We start from the raw sequence: 19,723 nt of genomic DNA, 5'->3' as shown, positions 1-19,723 counted from the left end.
AACCTGTTGGAGAGAGAATATTCAAACAAGAGATTAAATATCCATGCATTTGGAAAGATGGGGATTGATTAGGGATAGCCAGCGTGGTTTTGTGTGGCATATAGTGTCTATGGCCAGGCTATTAAAGAAAATGGGGGTGAGGGGTTGCTCCCTCCAACAGGCAATCAAATCATTATCAAATTCTGCAGAAAAAAAGCAGCAATTGGATTTGGATCAAAAGGAGAGACAACAATTGGGCTGCAAGTTGAAGACGGGAGGGTTTGGAATTGGGAGGGGGGGTGTAACTGGATGTCAGGTATCACTGTTGAGCCCTCGAGAGATGTTGTGGGCTTATCAATGAAAAGTCAAAGAAGGAGGGTGCCCACCTGATGACCCCGATGACGTACCTACCCTACCTTTCACCACTCCAATCCCACTAAGTAGCAAGTGTTCTGACTTATTACAGGGTTTGAAACATCAAGTCCTATTAGCTCTACTACTTACCAATGTCATTGAATTTTTGTTTGTGAAATTACCAAAAAGGTTGAAGGCAATGCCATGGACGTAGTCTACATGCACTTCAGCGAGGCTTTTTTTAATACAGTCGAGGAGGTGCATGGTAGGCTGCTCTCTAAGGTTAGATTACATGGGATCCAGAGAGACCCAACTGACTGCAATTGGCTACATGGTTGAAAGCAGAGGGTGATGGAGGAAGGTCTTTGGACTAGAGGCCTGTGACTGGTGTCCCTTGGGGATCCGTCCAGGGTCAATAGTTGTCTGTCATCTATTTCAATGATTTGGACAAGAATGTGCAAGGCATGATTAGTAAGTTTGCAGATGACCCTAAATTGGATGTTCTTGCAGACGGTGAAGATTCTTCTCAAGAATTACAGCGAGGCAAATGAGTGACAAATAACAAATTCAATGCAATTCAGATAAGTGTGAGAGATTCCATTTTGGGAAGTTAAAGCAGATACGGGAGCGTGGTAGGGAATGGTGTCGAACAAAGGGAGCTAGGAGTTCAAGTAAATAGTTCCCTGAAAGTAGTGCCAGGGGTGGGGTGCTGGAAGGCTTTTGGCATGTTGGCTTCAATTAGTAAAGTTATTAACTGCTGAAGTTGGGATGTTATGTTACTGCCGTACATTCCATTTACTTTCTTAATTGCTTACCGTTGCCTACGTGCTTCTATTTCTTTTGGAATGGCGTACTGATATCTCTGAACATTCAAATTCAGTCAGCTCGGGCCATTCAAATATGCTTTTCTACTCTTTCAACAAAATGTTTGGGCAAGATTCTAGACACCAAATGTCAAGATGTAGAATGTCCACTTTGGAGAGCAGATAATCCCTGATCAGTCAGCAATTGCAGTTAATGTGGATGAGTCAATGTCAGGCTAGTGAAAACTATTTTGTTGTCTGCTTGAATACTATTGGTCACTGCAATCTCTTGACTTGTATCTGACCCCATCCACCACCTCGGATGCTTTGATTTGTTTTTCTTCTGTGCTCTGGAGCATAATCCAATTGTTAGTCATCTGTGTACAAATTGTCACACACCTCTGATGTACCATTATCCATCGCCCTCAGATTAATTTCTGTCCTATCTGGCACATTGTTTGACATAACTGCCAAATGAAGCCAATATTACTTTCAACTCAATTTGTAAATGCAAGAAATGTACCTCTGTACTTATCGGCAATAATCGGTGAGGCCCATCAGTTTGAACGCCATTCGGATTGAACCAGGTGATACTCAAGACACTGGTTTCATTCCTCCGTTACATCCTCTTTTGATAATCAACATGACATTTTATCTGCAATTACCCCATGTTGCCAAAAGCATAGCCCACAAATTCAATGTTGTAAATTATTTTTTTGTTTTTTTCTCTTTAATATAGGTCCGTCCTTTCCCAATGTCAAATATTCCTCTGTTTAAGAAGGAACTGCAGATGCTGGAAAATCGAAGGTACACAAAAATGCTGGAGAAACTCAGCGGGTGCAGTAGCATCTATGGAGCGAAGGCTAAAAACCTGAAGAAGGGTTTTGGCCCGAAACGTTGCCTATTTCCTTCGCTCCATAGATGCTACTGCACCCGCTGAGTTTCTCCAGCATTTTTGTGTACCTTCAAATATTCCTCTACTGTTTTTCCTCCAAGCATATTTAATGAGAAATAGAAACCCATTGTTTGGTCTTTCAATAATGGTCAGGATAAGTTCTGTATAGTTCGGGGGATTAGGGGACGATGGTGTGTACACCTCTAACAAAGGTTGAAAGTTGGTGAGAGAAGAGATTGCTACACAGCTCCAGTCACATTGAATGTTGTTTGACTTTGCCTGTGGTGGTTTTTAGTAAACATGCTGGTGTCATGTCCTTGATAGCTACAGGCTGATCATAAGACTGTGGTATGACTGCTTCAAAAAGAACAGTATGCTCTGTTTTGTAGATTACATTCTTTTGATTATCTGAAAGCAGAAGCAAATAAACTGAGCCAAAAGGGCTTTACTACTTAACTTGGTGTGTTTTTTAAAGACACAAAGTCTAACTTATTTTAAATTTTCCATCTATTCCAAGTGATTACTATCTGTTTGATATTTAGGGTGACCAATGACTGCTGAGTTATAGTAATCATGACCCCTACACATATATCTCCTTTTCAAGAAAGAAAATCAAATGGTATTGGGTGAAGTTTTGCCTGTCTGCTGCTAACAAGGATATTGTGTGGAATGCATTTGTGCAATCAATCTACACTTTAAAGGGCAAAACCTACATTAGGCAATGTTTATAATTGCAACGTTAACAGTCTCAGTAAGTGATTTGAAAAATTGCATGAGAAATACCCTTCTGAAATTTGTTCTCATGTTGATGATAAAGCTACTGGGCTATAATTCCTGTTGTACAGCACAATATTTGCATGTCAAGTGATAATTTTGTAGCTGAGAACTAATTAAAAATGTTCTGTGTAAGCCTGTGCCACTTTGGTAAATTGTCACATGGTCTTCTGTGCTAATAAGCTTGTGCATGTAGGCCACATGGTATGTAGCAATGCTGTCATTTGGTGTGTAATGCATGATTGATGGTGCTTCTGCAATATTTTAGCAGTGGCTTTGGTAATTTTAAATCCAGAAATGAGTTTGATTGGAAGCTTGTTCCGATATAAAATCAAATCAAATCAAACATGTTAAAGCATATATGTTCCTTTCTGAGCTGCTCTCATGGAGTGGTGCACTGAAGAAAAGCATAATCTTCATAATGTCTTAAAGGCATCTCTTCTGTATACTCTTGTCCTGGGTGCCCATCTCTAATGGAACAATGCCCTATTGACATCCACCTGCCATTGGCTAGTAAATATGGTGCTTTGAAGTTAATTGGGCAGGTGATTTCTTGAGAGGAGGGGGGGGGGGGGGGGGCACCTTAAAACACTCAGCCCAGTCAAAATTGAAATGTTCATCGCTCCAGATTAAGTTTGATTAGCTGGCCTAAAATATGTTCTTATTAGATTAATATTAATTTGGTGGATATAGATGTGAAAATAAAGTTTGGGTTCTGAATATCATTATCATGTGGAAAGAATGTGTCTAGCTGTGGTTCTTGCATTTGGCATCAAATTGCCTTCTATTTGTTGCCACATGCTGATCATTTCTTTGCAGTCATACATTCTTGGTTTTTTGCTGAAAGCATATTCGTACGGCTGAAAAGCTTAAACGTGTCATTGTAGAATTTCTTGTAGTAGTACAACTAAAAGTCCTATTGGATTTTATTTTATTAACGCATTGTTTTAAATTATAGACCGCTTCTGGCTTTATCGTCTGTTCCAGTTTTTAATGTGCATCACGGGTGTTGGGGCCATGCTAGGGGGATGAGTATTTCCTTGTTCAGCTGCTCTTGTTTCTTTCTGCACAGCAGCACTACATTTTTGACTCTGGCATTTATCATCCTCTTCCTTGACCACCACCCTTTTCCACATGTATCCCTAAACTGAACACAATGCTTGGCCTCCATAAAAAAATAACTGAGCACAGTAAAACAAACTCTGAGAAATCTGTGCAGGGAATTTTAAAGTACCAGATAGCTCTGAGAATGATTCATTCAAAGCAGAATAAATGAATAATAAATTTAGACAATGCTTTCTGGTGCAAAGGGATAATTATCCTGCATTCTTGTTGTTAAGGAACCTACTTCGATAGTAACAGACAAAACGAGGAAAGAAAAGAGAATTCAGCCTGCACGATATTCTGATGCAATTGTATGAAGGAAGCTTGTGTTGATTTTCTTCCTGATTGGTAGAAGCTAATGCATACCAGCCCTGATTTAGTTTTGGTTAAGGTGTTACAAAGAAATGAAGATATTCTAGGCTGACCATGATATTTTGGTGGTAGAGATTACTTGTAAATCTTGATCCAGATTTTGTAGATTTTTTTTTTTACAACTTAACACTATTATCCAAAACTCTGTTCATTTTGTTCTCTGCGTAAAAGTCCTATTCACGCCATGTTTTGATCTGAAATGACAGCCAGTCTCCGAAACTTCTCTTAATTTATTATACTGGTAATTTAGTCTTGCCATAACCTCGCCCTTCCCTTTTCTAGCATTGTTTACCATCTCCCTCTCCAACTCCAATGGCTTTTGTTTCCTTATTTTGAAACTACTTCCTTTGACTTGTATCTTTCATCCTTACTCGGCTTTTGACCACCCTAATATGTTCCAATCCATTTGTGTCTGATTATGTCTCTGAAGTGGCTTGAACTTTCTCTTATCCTGTGGATTGTTTGTCGTGCCACTTGTCGGTGAGACCACGTTTTGAGAAACCTTTCAGGACTGATTGAGAGTGTGTTTGTTTTGTGCTTGGCCAATGTCTCAAACTGAGCAACTGTTTACTTGAGAACATGAAGTGCTAGACTAATTCAGTGGATCAAGTAACATCTCTGAAGGATGTGGATAGGTGATGTGGATTGGTAACCTTCAGTCTGAAGAAGGGTTCTAATCCAAATTGTCTCCTATCCATGTCATCCAAAGATGCTGCTTGACCTGTTAACTTACTCCAGCACTGTTCTATACAAGACTCCAGCATCTGCAGTTTCTTGTGTCTCCAACTATTTATATTACTTGGATATCTGCCAATGCATTTTTTTAAATAAATCGAGCTGGTGTAGAAGGAGCATGAAGTATGTGAAAGTGCTAAATGTGGATTCAGTATTGCTACCCTACAAAGGTATACACTGACGCAATGCTGGTTGTAGGCCTTGTAACTCCCACTGATGGAGAATTGATTTGGGAATCTTTGATCCTATCATGTATTTCTGAGGTTTGTTATAAGGGTAGGTAGAAGAAAAATGTATTTAAGTAAAAATGACCTTGTATGGTTTGAAATTGGAAAGGAAATTGTTGAGTAAGAATGGTTGTTATAATATTTGCTACTCAAGAGAAATCTAGATTGGATTAGCATCCTCTTGAACAGCAAAACCAGTAAGAGAACTAAATCTAGCAGGAAATAACAATCTGAGATCTGGTTTGTCCAGATCCTTTTAGTTCCTTATTGCATGTGTTAGAATATAATGATGTCCAAATTGTTTGTTATTGTGCAGTAAATCTCATTGAATTTGTTTTCTGTACCTCAGCTCCAGATTTGGGACACTGCTGGACAAGAAAGGTTTCGATCCATCACACAGAGCTATTACCGCAGTGCAAATGCCTTAATATTAACCTACGATATCACCTGTGAAGAATCTTTCCGTTGCCTTCCTGAATGGTTAAGGGAGATTGAACAGTATGCAAGCAACAAAGTTACCACTGTTTTGGTTGGTAAGTAGAAAGAAGTGCTTGAAATATTCTTCTTCAATTAGGTAAAATGTATAAAGCTTAACTTGTTTCTGTTCTTTCAGTGTAGGCAAAGCTGTATTCATTTCCTTTTTAGGAGTTGTAGCAGTTTTCCACAACACCATGATGTGTATCTGATGCACAGATGAATGTCTTGGATTCTCACAAAATCACTTTTGTTGTTGCTGCAAATCCTAGGCATTGGGGAAATAATTGCTGAAGTGCAACTTGAATATTATGCGTTGTTTACCCATGTCCTGGTGTGGTAGAAAATGAACGTTAAGCCAAGGTGCTTCGGTTAAGGTTAAGTAGGATGGGTCTAGACTTGGTGGAGTCCATGAAAGTTAATCTTGTTGAGTTTTACAAGATTCTGAGCTGTCACAACAGGGTGTACATCAAGAGGCAGTTTCCTCCAAAGAGAGAATCCACAACATGGCTGCAGTGTCTGGAAAAGTAGTCGGCAATTAAGATTGAAACATAAATTTCATAATGCTGTATCACAAATATTCAGAATTCCCTTTCCAGAGGGTTCTGATGGTGTCACTAAATATGCTGAAGGGTGAGATTAGCAAATATTTGGACTGTAAGGGAACAAAGGGATAATCTAAGGCAAATTTAGCTTAGAGATACAGCGTGTAAGCAGGTCCTTCGGCCCACTTCTTGCGTATGGCGTGCACAGCCTAAACTTGTAGGACAACTTGTTCTATTTGATCTTATTTGGTTGTGCATGCCAGGTTGATTGCATTCGTCGAAACAGGGTGGACCATGTGAAGGTTGCAATCTCCCACCCCCTTCGGCCCACTTAGACCACGCGGACCAGCGATCACCCCTGCACTAACTCTATCCAACACACGAAGAATAATTTCCAGACCCCAATTAACCTACAAACCTGCACATCTTTAGAAATGTGGGAGGAAACTGAGGCACCCGGAGAAAACCAATGCGGTCACGGGGAGCGCATACAAATTCTGTACAGACAGCACCCAAGGTCAGGATCGAACCTAGGTCTCTGGAGCTGTAAGGTAGCAACTCTACCGCTGCGCCAATGTGCTGCCCCAAATTATTGAATGTTGGATATGATCGTATTAGAAGCAGAGAATCAAATTACCTATTTAATATGTGAATGTGCACATTAATGTGATAATTTTAATAGCTTGCAGCTATGTCGTGCTTTTGTAGTCCCAGTGTTGTCAGAGATGCTGCAGTTCATTTCCTGGCCATTGGTGATCCCCAGCAAATTGAAATGGTTTTGTTAAAATCCAAAGATATTGTTTTACTTTTTTCAATGGCCTGCAGTTTTTCCAATAGTCCAGTGCCCTTGGGACTTTAGCCTTGCCAGATGGAGGTTTTCCAGAATGTTGTTATTAATGCCCAAACATAGGTTTTTTGGGGGGATTATTATAGCCTATTACACAATTTGTTTCCAGTGAACTGGCATGTTTAAAGGGAGGACTCTAGACTAGCTCTAGCTGCAAACCCACACACACACCTGGCCCTTGATATCTTGGATCCCAAACCTGACTCCGATAGAAATGCTGGTAAAGTTTAGATTCACATGACCAGCAATAATGCAATATGTTAATAATTTGTGTCAATAGCATTAATAGGCAAGGTAACTAATACAAATTCAATAACCATGCTGATGTTTAACTGTAAAACCATTGTAATCCAAGCCCACCCAGCACAAATTATACAGGCAGACATCCAAGTCGGCCATCTTTATTGGGCCTAACTGCCATCCCTGTTAATTTGTACACTGATTTAGAATTTTGTTCAGTTTCTAGGGGGTGGTTCTGATTTGGGTACTGAAAATAAAAGCTGATCTTTAAAATAGAAGCTGATCTATATTTCTAGTTGACCCGACCCAACCAAGAGACCACTAAAGGCATTGTTCCATACTCTGCACAAACATTTCTGAACCATTTTGTGCATTTAGATATAATAAAGGTACAATATCATAGAACTTTATCCCAGGAGAGAAATTGATCTGCCAACAATCATAAAACACAAGATACATGGAATTAAAGTGACGAGTCAAAAGAATTGGGGATGTGGTAAGGTGGGGGAGGGTGGAAAGAGGGGAGTTGGTCTACCCCAATGCTGATGGGGGAGTTGTACAGTTTGATAACCACAAGGAAAAAGGATCTCCTGTGGCAGTTCTGTACTGCATCTTGGTCGAACCAGTCTGTTGCTGAAGGTCTGTAGGCAAGGCAAACAATCATAGATTTATTGGCCATTGCAGTGTCATGGAAACATTTAGTCCATGCTGTTGGAAATTTGCTGCAAAAATGCTGTCCGTCCTCTTGAGTTACTCCAGCATTTTGTGTCTACCTTTCATACCCCACCTCCAAAAGGAGATCGATAGTCTATTATCGATAGTTATGGATAATGTGGGATATTGGAAGAGGAAGTAAATACTTATGGTGGTGGGTGGGCTGTGAATTGGGTAGATAGATGTATTTGTCTCGGACTGAGTGTTGGAACGGCAGTTGTCTAATCATGTGGAGAATGTTCCATCATGCTCCAAACTTTCATCTTGAGGACTAAGAAATCGAGTGAATGTCTAGCTTTTTATAAAGCAAAAAACTGCAGATGCTGGAAATATGAAATGGAAATACAGAAACAATGGAAGTTCTGACAATGTCTGCAGTGAGAGAAGCAGAGATTAGTTTACCGGTTGATGACCTCTCGTTAGAACTGTTCATTGACCATGAACCTCCTTCTGTTTCTCTTTCAATATATACTACCTGACTTTATTGCCTGTAAAAGTAAGTTTTTTATTAACTGGTGTCTTTGACCTGCTCCTGTGACCAGTCTATAATTGGTTAATTTATGTTGCTTACAAGCACTGCAGAAAACATCTGCCATTACTTTGCTAAAGACAGAGTAACCTGATGAGGTGGTAATTGGCCAGATTAGATTATGTCCCTATTTGATAAAACACATGGGATAATTTTCCACATTCCTGGGTAGTTAGCAGTTATATATGGGTTAGTTAGAGGCATGGCCATTTTGGAAGGCAGCATTTATGTTATTGACCCCATTATATCAAGCTCATACCCTTTAATAATAATAATAATATTTTATTGCCATTGCACATCAGTGCAACGAGATTTGGTATGCAGCTTCCAACCGATGTCAAAAAAAAAAAAATAAGTATACTGCGTGACGTGACCATCTGAGGGAGACAGTCCAGGTGGGATGGGGGGGCACTCAGCAGGGCCGGTTCAGAGCCGCTATAGCTCTGGGAATGAAGCTGTTTCTGAGTCTGGAGGTTCGGGCGTAGAAGGCCTTGTAACGTCTGCCGGAGGGAAGTAGTTCGAACAGTCCATAACAAGGGTGTGAGGAGTCTTTATGGATGCTGATGGCCTTCCTGAGGCACCGTGTGTGGTAGATGCCACTGGGTTTTCTTCATTAGATTGGCTTCTGTGATACGACTTTGAGGAGGCTGAGATGGATCATCGGCTTGGCACTTCTAGTTGAAGATGGTAGTTATATTTGCTTTTGAGAAGTTAATGATGTTTCCTCCCTTGAAACAAATGTGACAATTTACATTGATTCAACTGGATGGCACGGTGGTGCAGTTGTAGAGTTGCTGCCTTGCAGTTCCAGAGACCTGGGTTCGATCCTGACAACAGGTGCTGTCTGTACGGAGTTTGTACATTCTCCTCATGGCCTGTGTGGGTTTGCTCCGGGTGCTCCAGTTTCCTCCCATACTCCAAAGATGTACAGGTTTGTAAGTTAACTTGCTTTGGCTTACACAGTGGTGGCCAAGCTGGTAGTTGAATTTGCTGATCTTCTTTCAGTGGTGCCAAAGGATGTATTTTACCATCTGAGCAGATGGGTCGGTCCTATTTATCTTGCTTCTGAAAGACTGCATGAGCTAGATGGTGTTCAAGTCTCTTGAACCTTTGACCTACTGACTGTGACAGGATTACGACTGCTCCATTGTGAGCCGACAATCTAACTGATATTTCAACTTGTGGCTAGGTTCTCAATTATGCCTCTTTCCCATTTTGCAGGAAACAAGATTGATTTAGCAGAGAAACGAGAAGTATCCAGAGAAAGGGGTGAAGAATTTTCAGAATCTCAGAATATGCATTACCTGGAGACATCGGCAAAAGAGTCTGACAATGTTGAAAAACTGTTTCTTGACCTTGCGTGTCAGTTGATTGGTGAAGCAAAGCAGAGCACACTGGTCAATAATGTAGCATCTCCTTTGCCTGGGGAAGGCAGAACCATCAGCTACTTGAACTGCTGCAACTTTAATTAGATATCAACACCAGCCCATTAAATTGAGCTGATGCTTTGCAGGGGTATTTTGTTGGTGAAAGAAACTCCTACATTTCTTGCCTATTGACCAAAGCTCAAGCTGATTTCTGGGCTTCAGCATGGCAGACAGATATTGGGAGAAAAAAAACAGCCTAATTAGAAAGCTTTTATGCTCCAGATTGCCCAGGTAAAAATAACAATAAAAAATCTAAACTTGTTTTTAAAAAAAAATGCCCTTCATAATTATGTTGTGCTTTGAAGTAGCTCTGCCAAATGCTGACTATGCACAATTTGCCATTTTGCTGCTACGTAAACAATGAAGGCTTGTATTAATAATTAGGAGTCATTTGCAGCATAGAAAGTACAGAATTTGGATCTGCTATTAACAACATCCTGGTTCCATGCTTCACACAATATATCGGTGCTAGACTGGTTTTTATTAAGTTATCTATCATTGAAAATTTAGTTGGTTAATATAAATGGAAATTGCCAGTTTGAGATAGTTCCTGCATGTTGTCATTAAGCTCTTTTACATAACTCTAAGAAATATTGCCATTCCCTTAAGGATGCGTTTTATTTGTGCAACAAGGTTTTATCTTCTCAATCTGCAAATAATACCATTTGAACCCATTATGGTTTCATGGAATAGTAGCTGTTGCGTTTCTAATTTGGTTTAAACCATCAGGTTTGGATTTGCCCTAAAATGTTACATTTTGTTTGAAGGTGATCAGGGAAGATTTTATCTCTGGATTGTGTAGCAAAATTTATTGACCATATTAATTTGTGAGTTTTGCTACATATATTTTACAAAATCTTCCTGATATAAATTATTTCTTCTAACTGATTCCGAAGTTTCTGAAGATGACAGATCATGCTGGGATAGACCCTTTACTGCAGCTAAATGCTCTTCTGCCCAAGAGAACCATTAAACATGCATGACTGTAGGCGTCGACATATTAAGCCTCGTGGTATGGTGTCGTCACAACCTCCAGGCATAACATCCGTCTAACGACAGCAATTATTGATTGATTTGGAGAAGGAACTTTGATCCTGTTTTGTATTCACATTTTAAACTAGATTAGATTAGTTGCACATGAGGTGCAATGAAACTTTTTTACATGAAGTTCACAGAGTAAACAGTATAAATAATGATAAGTATGACAAATACAATGACAAGTGCAAAACAGCAGAATGGTGCAAGATCATATTGTTCTTGACTGATGATTCAGCATAGACTAAGCATTCTGTCTAAAGCCTGTGAATTTCTAAATTTGATCTTCTCTCTGTTATGCTACTTTTGTTGGCTGATGCTGAAACATGAATGCATTTGCAACATAAGGCAATGTAGAAAAACCATTAACTGCCATATTTCAACTGCAAAGAATTCTTGTGTTATCTTGTCAATTAACTCTCGTGTTTTTGAATATTGCTGTCTTAAGTTGAATTGGAAAAGCATCCGAGCTGCACATTTGTATTTGCATAACAGGAGTTCAAATAAAACTGCAGGTATTAAAAAAAAAAAAAAAAAAAAAATCACACAAATATCTGCATGTTAAAACATAATGAAAATAAAATTACAGCAAACCATCTTATGGTTGTTACACAAAAAGAGACACTGCTGGAGTAACTCAGCAGGTCAGGCAACATCCCTAGAGAGCATGGAAAGGTGACAATTTGGGTTGAGACTTCCTTGGTGTGAAGAAGGGTCTTAACCTGAAACGTCATCTCTTGAGTCTGAAAGAGGATGTTGGTCTGAAAAGTCACCTATCCATGTTTTCCAGGGATGCTGCCTGACTAGCTGAGTTACTCTTGCACTTTTCTGTTGTGTATTAACCGGCATCTGCAGTTCTTTGTTTCTACATCTTATGGTTCCAGTTTTGGACAAATTTTCAAATGATTTGAAATACTTATCTGTCTTTTGATGATCCTTTTTAATCCAATCACAACCACATTGTGGCATATCAGCTTGTTGCACAAGTCTCTGTATAGTCAATAAATACTTCCCTATGTCTTTGATTACTTTATATCTCACAATCTATCAGGTGTTTACATTCCTGAAATTTAATTGTTATCCTGTGGTACTTTAGAAAAATAGAAAATAGGTGGAGGAGTACACCATTCGGCCCTTAAAGCCAGTACCGCCATTCAATATGATCACTGCTGATCATCCAAAATCAGTACTCCGTTCCTGCTTTCTCCCCATATCCTTTGATTCCATTAGCCCTAAGAGCTATATCTAACTCTCTCTTGAAAACATACAGCGAATTGGCCTTCTACAGCAGAGAATTCCAGAGATTCACAACTCTCTGGGTGAAATTGAGAATATTCCATCTTGCTCACTTTTATTCATTACAGTTATGGAATAGCATACTACCAACTTGGGCAATTTCAGAAAGTTAAGTAAATTATTATTTTCTTTAATCTTTTTCCTATGACCCCCATAAACATGCTGTTTACAAACTCATACTTTTCTAAAATATTAGCCCATTTAGTAGTAAGCTTCTGATCTTTTTACTCTGATTTAGCAGAATAAATGGAAATAATGAGAACACTACAAAATTAACTCTCTGATCACTGTGCATCATTCACTGCCAATGTTATGAAAATACTGGCTGCATCAACAATAGTTTGGTATGTCTTTGCACTTTACATCAAATATAACAGCCTGTGGTTGTTGGCTTATACCCAAACACTGATCTTTTCTATATTGGAAACTATTTGCTGCGGAGCTGTTAAAAAATTCTGAAGGACTGACTGATAAATGGTTGTACTTTCCACAGAACCTTTGACTGAAATATCATTAACGATAGAATATAACCATCATGAAATATCTTCATAAAGCTTTCTACTATATTTTGTATCTAGAATGTATTGTATGACGAATAAAGGATGGTGTTTTTTTTTAAAAACAAACTCCTCTTGCAATAGAGCACAACTCTCAAGAGAGCTTGGCAGGACAGTAAAATGGGTATCATTGAATCCAAACACATTAATTTCCTCAAAAATATTGATAGCTGAAAGTATTAATTAACAATGTTATTTTATGGATGTCATTATTCATTTGATGAAACTGAGCCTTGTAGTAAGCTGTAATTTGCACCTGAAATAAGACGTTGTACACAGTGCATTGTCTGAGGTGACATCGCTGCATTGATAATTGCACAATACACACAAAACTAGTGAATTTATGACTATTTTAATTTATTTGGTTTTGACTGAGCTGAAGCTAGATTGGAAAATGACAGGCCAATTTTCCATAGCCTGAAAGTGAAAAGATCTGTACATCAAAGTCAATTTCCAAATGCAAGACATTTGTCCAGGAAGGAGTTTTTAGGAAACATTTTTAATACACTTTTTCGATAAATCTTGTCTGTAAATGACTTGGCCTGACTATTAATAAACTGTTTTAATTGTTAGAGTTGATGTTACCAAGTTGCTATTAACGTTCTCAATTAAACATTATAGAATGTATGGCAAAGTCCCAAATTACAACAATCTTTTAGTTTGGGGTGAGATTTTTTTTTTTAATCATCTGATTCCGTTAAGTAAAGGATAACAACGAGAAATTTTCCATTCAAGAATAAAGGGAAGAATTTGGAATTAAGAAAACAAACTTTTCCTGCCTTCAGATATTGGCAAAATTACCGGTACTCCCACAAGTACTGGTTCAGGCTTAATTCAGAATTGAATTGAATGCGTGGGTGATTTAATAAAAGTGAAAGAAATGTTAATGTAATCCAAACTTCAGATAAGAGGAAATATACAAATTGTTTGATATAAACAGCCCATTATCCTTTTATAGTGACTGTATGTGCAGTGATATAGTTAAGGAGAATATGGTCCTATTACAGAATAAATGCCTTCAAAGGTGATGTTTTTTAAATGTTTTTTTATGTTAATGATTTAAATTGTTAGTTGAATTTGTATTTCCATATTAATATTACCAAAGATTTGAGAGTTGGGAAAGCAGAGTTTTGACCTTCAGCACCATTATATTGTTTTTCTGACTGACTGGAAGTGTCATTGAATATTAGCAGCAGTTCCAGAATATTTGTGAAGGTTTGACTGCATCATCTAATACTTTAAATGGGAAGGAAGTATCAGCACTGCATTTTATTTTCTTCATGTTATGTCGTACTTTGTGCTAAGCAGGGAAGTTCTGTGTTGGAGAATCTTTGCAATTACTCCTAGATAACTACAAATAACATGGCAATTTTCCATTCCGGAGGTGGTGGTGGGGGGGGGGGGGGGGGGGGGGGTTGCCTCGATTGCCGTTGACAATGCAGTTGACATGTGGATTTTTCTTTGAGAGAAATTGGAAAAACAAAATGTCCCTTGCACACAAAGCTATTTAGAAATTCAGTCTCATGCTGGATGTTTCCTCGCCACTTGGCGGAAATACCTCAATGGACAGTGGGCTAGATACTTTTAAGCAGCTTGTGTACTAATACAACCAATTTGTAAATGCCATATAAATCTTTTGTTTTCATAATCCGTTAAAACAAAACTCGCATGAAGAGACAGACTTGATTTATCCAACAGCACAAGCCAAGGTGCTGGATGAACTCTACAGGTGAGGCAGCATCTTTGAAGAGTCTCAACACAAAACGTCACTTGTCTATTCCTTTCACAGATGCTGCCTGACCCACTGAGTTTCTCCAACATTTTGTTTTCTGCCTGAGGTTCCAGCATCTGCATACTCTTGTCTCCGTTTTCATTTATTCAAGATTATTCCAATCTGTCTCGTAAAGAGTACATTTTGTTTAAGATTTTTGTAACCAAGGGGCATTGTAGGATAAATTATTTATTTGTTAGTCTACAAGTACATGTCAGTCTCAACTCAGTCCATCTTTATTCAGTAAAATAAAAAGACAGTGCTAGAGTGACTCTGGGTCAGGCAGCATCTCTGGAGAACATGGATAGGTGATGTTTTCAGGTGAGACCCTTCTTCAGACTTATCAGTCTGACCTGAAACTGCACCTTGATTTGCTGAGTTACACCAACACTGTCTTTTTGTAAACCCACATCTGCAGTTCTTTGTTTCTCCATATTTATCCACTGTTGCGTTTTGTAGCTGGAGAAATTATTTCTCAATTTACCTGGGGAATTTGGAGGGGGGGGGGGGTCACAAGATAAAGCTATTTATTAAGAACAAAGTTTTGTTCATCTGATGCAGTCTTTACAATGAAAGTATAAATGTTTATTGGAAATGCAGCAAATGCATTGCTTAGATTTAATATCGATATGAAAGGAACTGGAAAACCTGTTTACTGAACAAATGAAAAGTGGACCATCAGGAATGTGACAACCTTCTGTGTATTGTGCTGTTATTGGAGCCGAACTGATTTGTACAAATTTATTTTTTATTTTTCCCATTTCCTTTTAAATTGTACACGTTTCTATTGTTATTTGGGGAAATGTTAATTATGCATTGTATTTCCCTCTGACTGTCCCTGTCACCCAAATTTGGTATAAATGTCAAAAGCAATTTTAAAATGCTGCTGTCCATAAGTATTTACACAAACAATGGATTTTTCTGTCAGATTATTTTCAAATTCAGTAACGACTTGCATAAACTTTGTTCATCTCATTAGAGCCCTTCGATAAATTGTGTTTATTTTTTAATACTTTAGTTTGGCTCACTTTTATTCATTGCTAATCTAATCTGGAAAATGAATAACATTCTTCAGTGCTTTAAAACTGAGAAGTTATACAGCATGGAAACAGGCCCTTCAGCCCAAATTGCCAACACCAACCTAGATGCCCCATCTGCACTAGTCTCATTTGCCTGCATTTGGCCATATATGTCTAAACCTTTCCTGTCCAAGTATGAATAGTATGCCTGTTTTCTGAACCTTTCTTACATAATTGAATCCTGCATTAAATCAACAATAGCACAATGGGTACTGGTGATGCCATGCAATTATCAGTTTACTACTAGAGAGAACATGCAATGCCACTTTGGATTTAGAGACGGTGAGGTAGTATGTAGTCAAAGTATGTGGAAGATGAGATTTGCCAGTAAAATGGATACATTTTTCATTGATATCAGGGAAACTCTTCAGAAAACACATTTTATACAGGCTGTTACTTTTTTTTTAAATCTGGACATTTAGTTGGCTGAGTAATGATGCCAGCCATTTTCTATTCATGACTTTGGCACAATAACATTTATGATATGGCACTAAAGCTAAAAATACAGAACTAAAAAGTTTTAACTCTAATGCTGACAGGTGTACATACAGGCTTGTAGATCAGTATATATGAAATTGTATTGTAAGAATCTCCAAACTGTGAATAGCTAATCTAAGATACATAAATGTTTTTCACGTGAACTTAATGGTGCTGTTATTTGGAATGAAGAATGTTAGTAATTAAAAATAGTTTGTTATAACTAATTTGAACAGAATGTATACCTTGTGTTAAACAGAAAAATAATGAATGTGTTTTTTGCCACACTTGTTGTCTCATTCTTTACAAATTGTCTTTAATAAGCGAGTTCGGTAGTCCAAAAAAAGCAAGGAATCATGGGTTTTGTCAAAGGTCATTCGCGATAAAGAAAAACCAAATGAAGCGTTGGCTATATAAACTGTATAAATACTTATCTTTATTCATTTATGTGTAAAAATATATTTAATCTGAGGAACGAGCGTGCCAGGTAGTGGGAGAGCGGGGTGTAACAGTGAGAGAAGGGGCAGATGCGAGTGGGAGACGGGGAGAGACATTCTCGGATGTTGCGTGGATACAGACCCGCGGCTCATCAGCAGCCAGGATCGAACCTGGCACCGCAAGCGCTGCCAAACCACCACTTGACTGATTTCTTTCCCCCCCCACCCCCCCCCCATCCCCGCCTGGGGGGGCAGCCGAGCACCAGCCATCAACGGTGACACACACAAAACACTGCAGTAACTCAGTGGGACAGGCAGCATCCCTGGAGAAAAGGAAGTGGTGACGTTTCGAGTCAAGATCCTTCTCCAGAAATGTTGCCAGACCCTCCGCGCGGGCTGCGTGTCCGGGGCCGCCACCACTTCGGGCTGGCGGGACAGGCAGAGCCAAGCTGGAACCAGCGCTTTCCCCTTCTCCCTGTCTGCAAGCTCAGGGTTGCCCTGGGCCGGCGCCCCACCAGCCCAGGGACCCCCGCCCACCGTACAGTGTGGGGACGGCCCAGCAGCAACTCATCAGCTGGAAACCCGGACCTTACCTTGGATGAAACGCAGGCCTGCACACACGCAGCAGCACAGCTGCCGAGAATGTTTATCGCGAGTGACCTATGACCTGGGCATATGCAGTCGGTATACCGAACTCGCTTATTTGTCATGCATAGCTGGAGAAAAGAATCAAATCTATTTCTAGGGTTAATACTAATAATTTGACAATCTTTTACATTTTAAACATACATACTCAAATTCACTTTTTGTCATGTTTTAATGGACAATTGTTTCAAGTACAGTGGACCAATTTGGGGTAAGTACTTAAGAGATGCTCAGTTTTGTAGCGGCGCCTACTGGCGCACGCAGGTATCAAACCCGGCGTTCGGAAGCCGCGGTCACGTGACTTGGGAGGGGCTGCTTGTTTTCGCGCGGTTTTGCTTTCACATGACTTCAGCACTGACCACCGATGTGGCCAGACGTGTCGAGAGAACCTGTTTACTGAAAAGTGAATTTTCAAATAAAGATTCATTTAAAAGTTCGGTTGTCGTTCTTGAGACCACCAAATTGGTGGCCCCGACCTGTCTAGCTGTCGTTAGACAAGAGAATTATGCAGGAAAACAACGTTTCCGCAGAATCGGCAGGCACGCGGCAAGGCTCACCGTCTTTCAAATTGCCATCGCTTTGGCCTGGCCAACCTCCATTGACTCGTACTTGAGCCCTTGACTCATACTTGCAGCATGGTCGTCACGAGGTCGTGGGTAGGTTGTAGCAGGCCGTGATGCTAGTCGTAGGTACTCATTGCATCAAGTAGGTCGGGGCTTTTTTCTAGCCTTATGAAAAATGTCCACAAGAAAAAAAGGTTGTGAATTAGGTCATGAAAGTGAGACTGGCTTTAACTGTCTGGCACTTGAGTGGCTTGAATGTTATTTGTGATCTAGGAACCCATTTACAATTGTTGTCCAGGTCTTGCTGTGTGCAGGCAATTTAATGTCTTTGAAAACTTGTGCATAGAAATGTTCATAAGACATAGGAACAGAAGTTGGGCCATTCAGCTCAAGTGCATATAAATGTTCATAAGACATAGGAACAGAATTGGGCCATTCAGCTCAAGTCTATGCCATTCAATCATGGCTGACGTATCTTGCCCATTCAAATCCATTTTCCTGCATTTACCCTGACCTTTGACATATTTACTCAATTATATCTATCCTCTATGTGTGTGTGTGTGTGTGGCCTGTCTGCTTTGTAATTAAATTTGCACAAAAACAATCCCCCATAGTGCTATGATTTTTCGCCCCCTCAACCTCTCTTGTGCGGAGGTGACGTAGAACCCGAGCACCAAGTTGTCAGCGGTCCATGTTTCCCACACAAGCACCATACCCACAAGCCCTTTCCCAAGGGCGGGGTTTTATCTCGGCCTGGACAAGAAGTGGAAGCCAAATAACCGAATGGAAACAAAGCCAAATAACCGAAGGCATATGAAGCCGAAATGCCAACTAACTGAAAAGGTGGGATGCCTAAATGCAAACTAGCCGAAAGGCTGCTGTGGCAAAATGCCAACTAATCGAAAGGCTGCGTCGCTTACAAGCCAACTAACCGAATGGCCGCTCGTCCGAAAAGTGATGTAACGGACATGACGTCGCCGGGGGTGGGGGAGTGTTGGGACTTGTCAGCGATTGGTCCAGACCCCCGCGTACATCACATCACTGGCCGATGGAGACGGGAGGGTGGGGATCATTGTCCCACACAAGCCATAGGTGACTGGGCACTCTGAACCATTTGGCTAGTTGGCTTGTTGGCGACACAGCCTTTCGGTTCGTTGGCGTATCGGCAGAGCGGCCTTTCGAATAGTTTGCTTTTAGGCATCCACCCCCTTTCGGTTAGTTGGCGTTTTGGCTTTGTACGCTTTTGGTTATTTGGCGTTTCGGCTTTGTTTCCGTTCAATTATTTGGCTTCCATTTCTTTGCTTCGGCTTCTCGTTCTTTGACGCCACGTCCAGGTTCCTCTACCTTGCAGTCTGCCAGGTTCTGCACACTGCTCTCTCACCTTGACAGCCAGAAGAGAGAGGGGTGTGGGGGGGGCGGCGGCGGCTATGTTGGGATGCTGTTCATTGATTTCAGTTCAGCTTTCAATACCATAGTCCCCACCAGACTTGCTGAGAAGCTACTGAAACTGGGACTGAACACTCCTGTGTGCCTGGATCCTGGACTTTCTCACTGCCAGGCCTCAAGTGGTCAAGATGGGGAGGCAGACCTCCAACCCCCTCACCCTAAACACAGGATCCCCCCAGGGTTGCATCCTCATCCCCCTACTGTACTCCCTGTATACACATGACTGTGTGGCCAGGTTCAGCTCCAACTGCATCATTAAATTTGCTGATGACAGTGGTGGTGGCCTGATCTCCGACAATGATGAGAAGGCCTACCTGGAGGAGGTGGCTGACCTAGCACTCTGGCGTCAGAACAACAGCCTCCTCTTGAATGTCACTAAAACTAAGGAGCTGATTGTG

At 40.2% G+C, this 19,723-nt stretch overlaps 1 protein-coding gene across 1 annotated transcript in view; it reads left to right on the top strand.

The window, feature by feature from the left end:
* The window catches only part of rab30 (RAB30, member RAS oncogene family), a 60,817-nt gene extending 49,221 nt beyond the window's left edge, over nt 1–11,596 (top strand). Inside the window, exons 4-5 of the mRNA XM_055637198.1 lie at nt 5,593–5,776; nt 9,814–11,596. Coding sequence (XP_055493173.1) covers nt 5,593–5,776; nt 9,814–10,064 — 435 coding nt within the window. The 3' untranslated portion in view covers nt 10,065–11,596. The remainder of the gene's footprint in view (nt 1–5,592; nt 5,777–9,813) is intronic.
* The last annotated feature ends 8,127 nt before the right edge of the window (nt 11,597–19,723 follow it).

This window comes from Leucoraja erinacea, chromosome 6 (assembly GCF_028641065.1).
Source record: "Leucoraja erinacea ecotype New England chromosome 6, Leri_hhj_1, whole genome shotgun sequence".
NCBI classification, from domain to species: Eukaryota; Metazoa; Chordata; class Chondrichthyes; order Rajiformes; family Rajidae; genus Leucoraja; species Leucoraja erinaceus.
The sequence above is the reverse complement of the archived record's forward strand: the minus strand, read 5'-3'. Positions and strand labels throughout refer to the sequence as shown.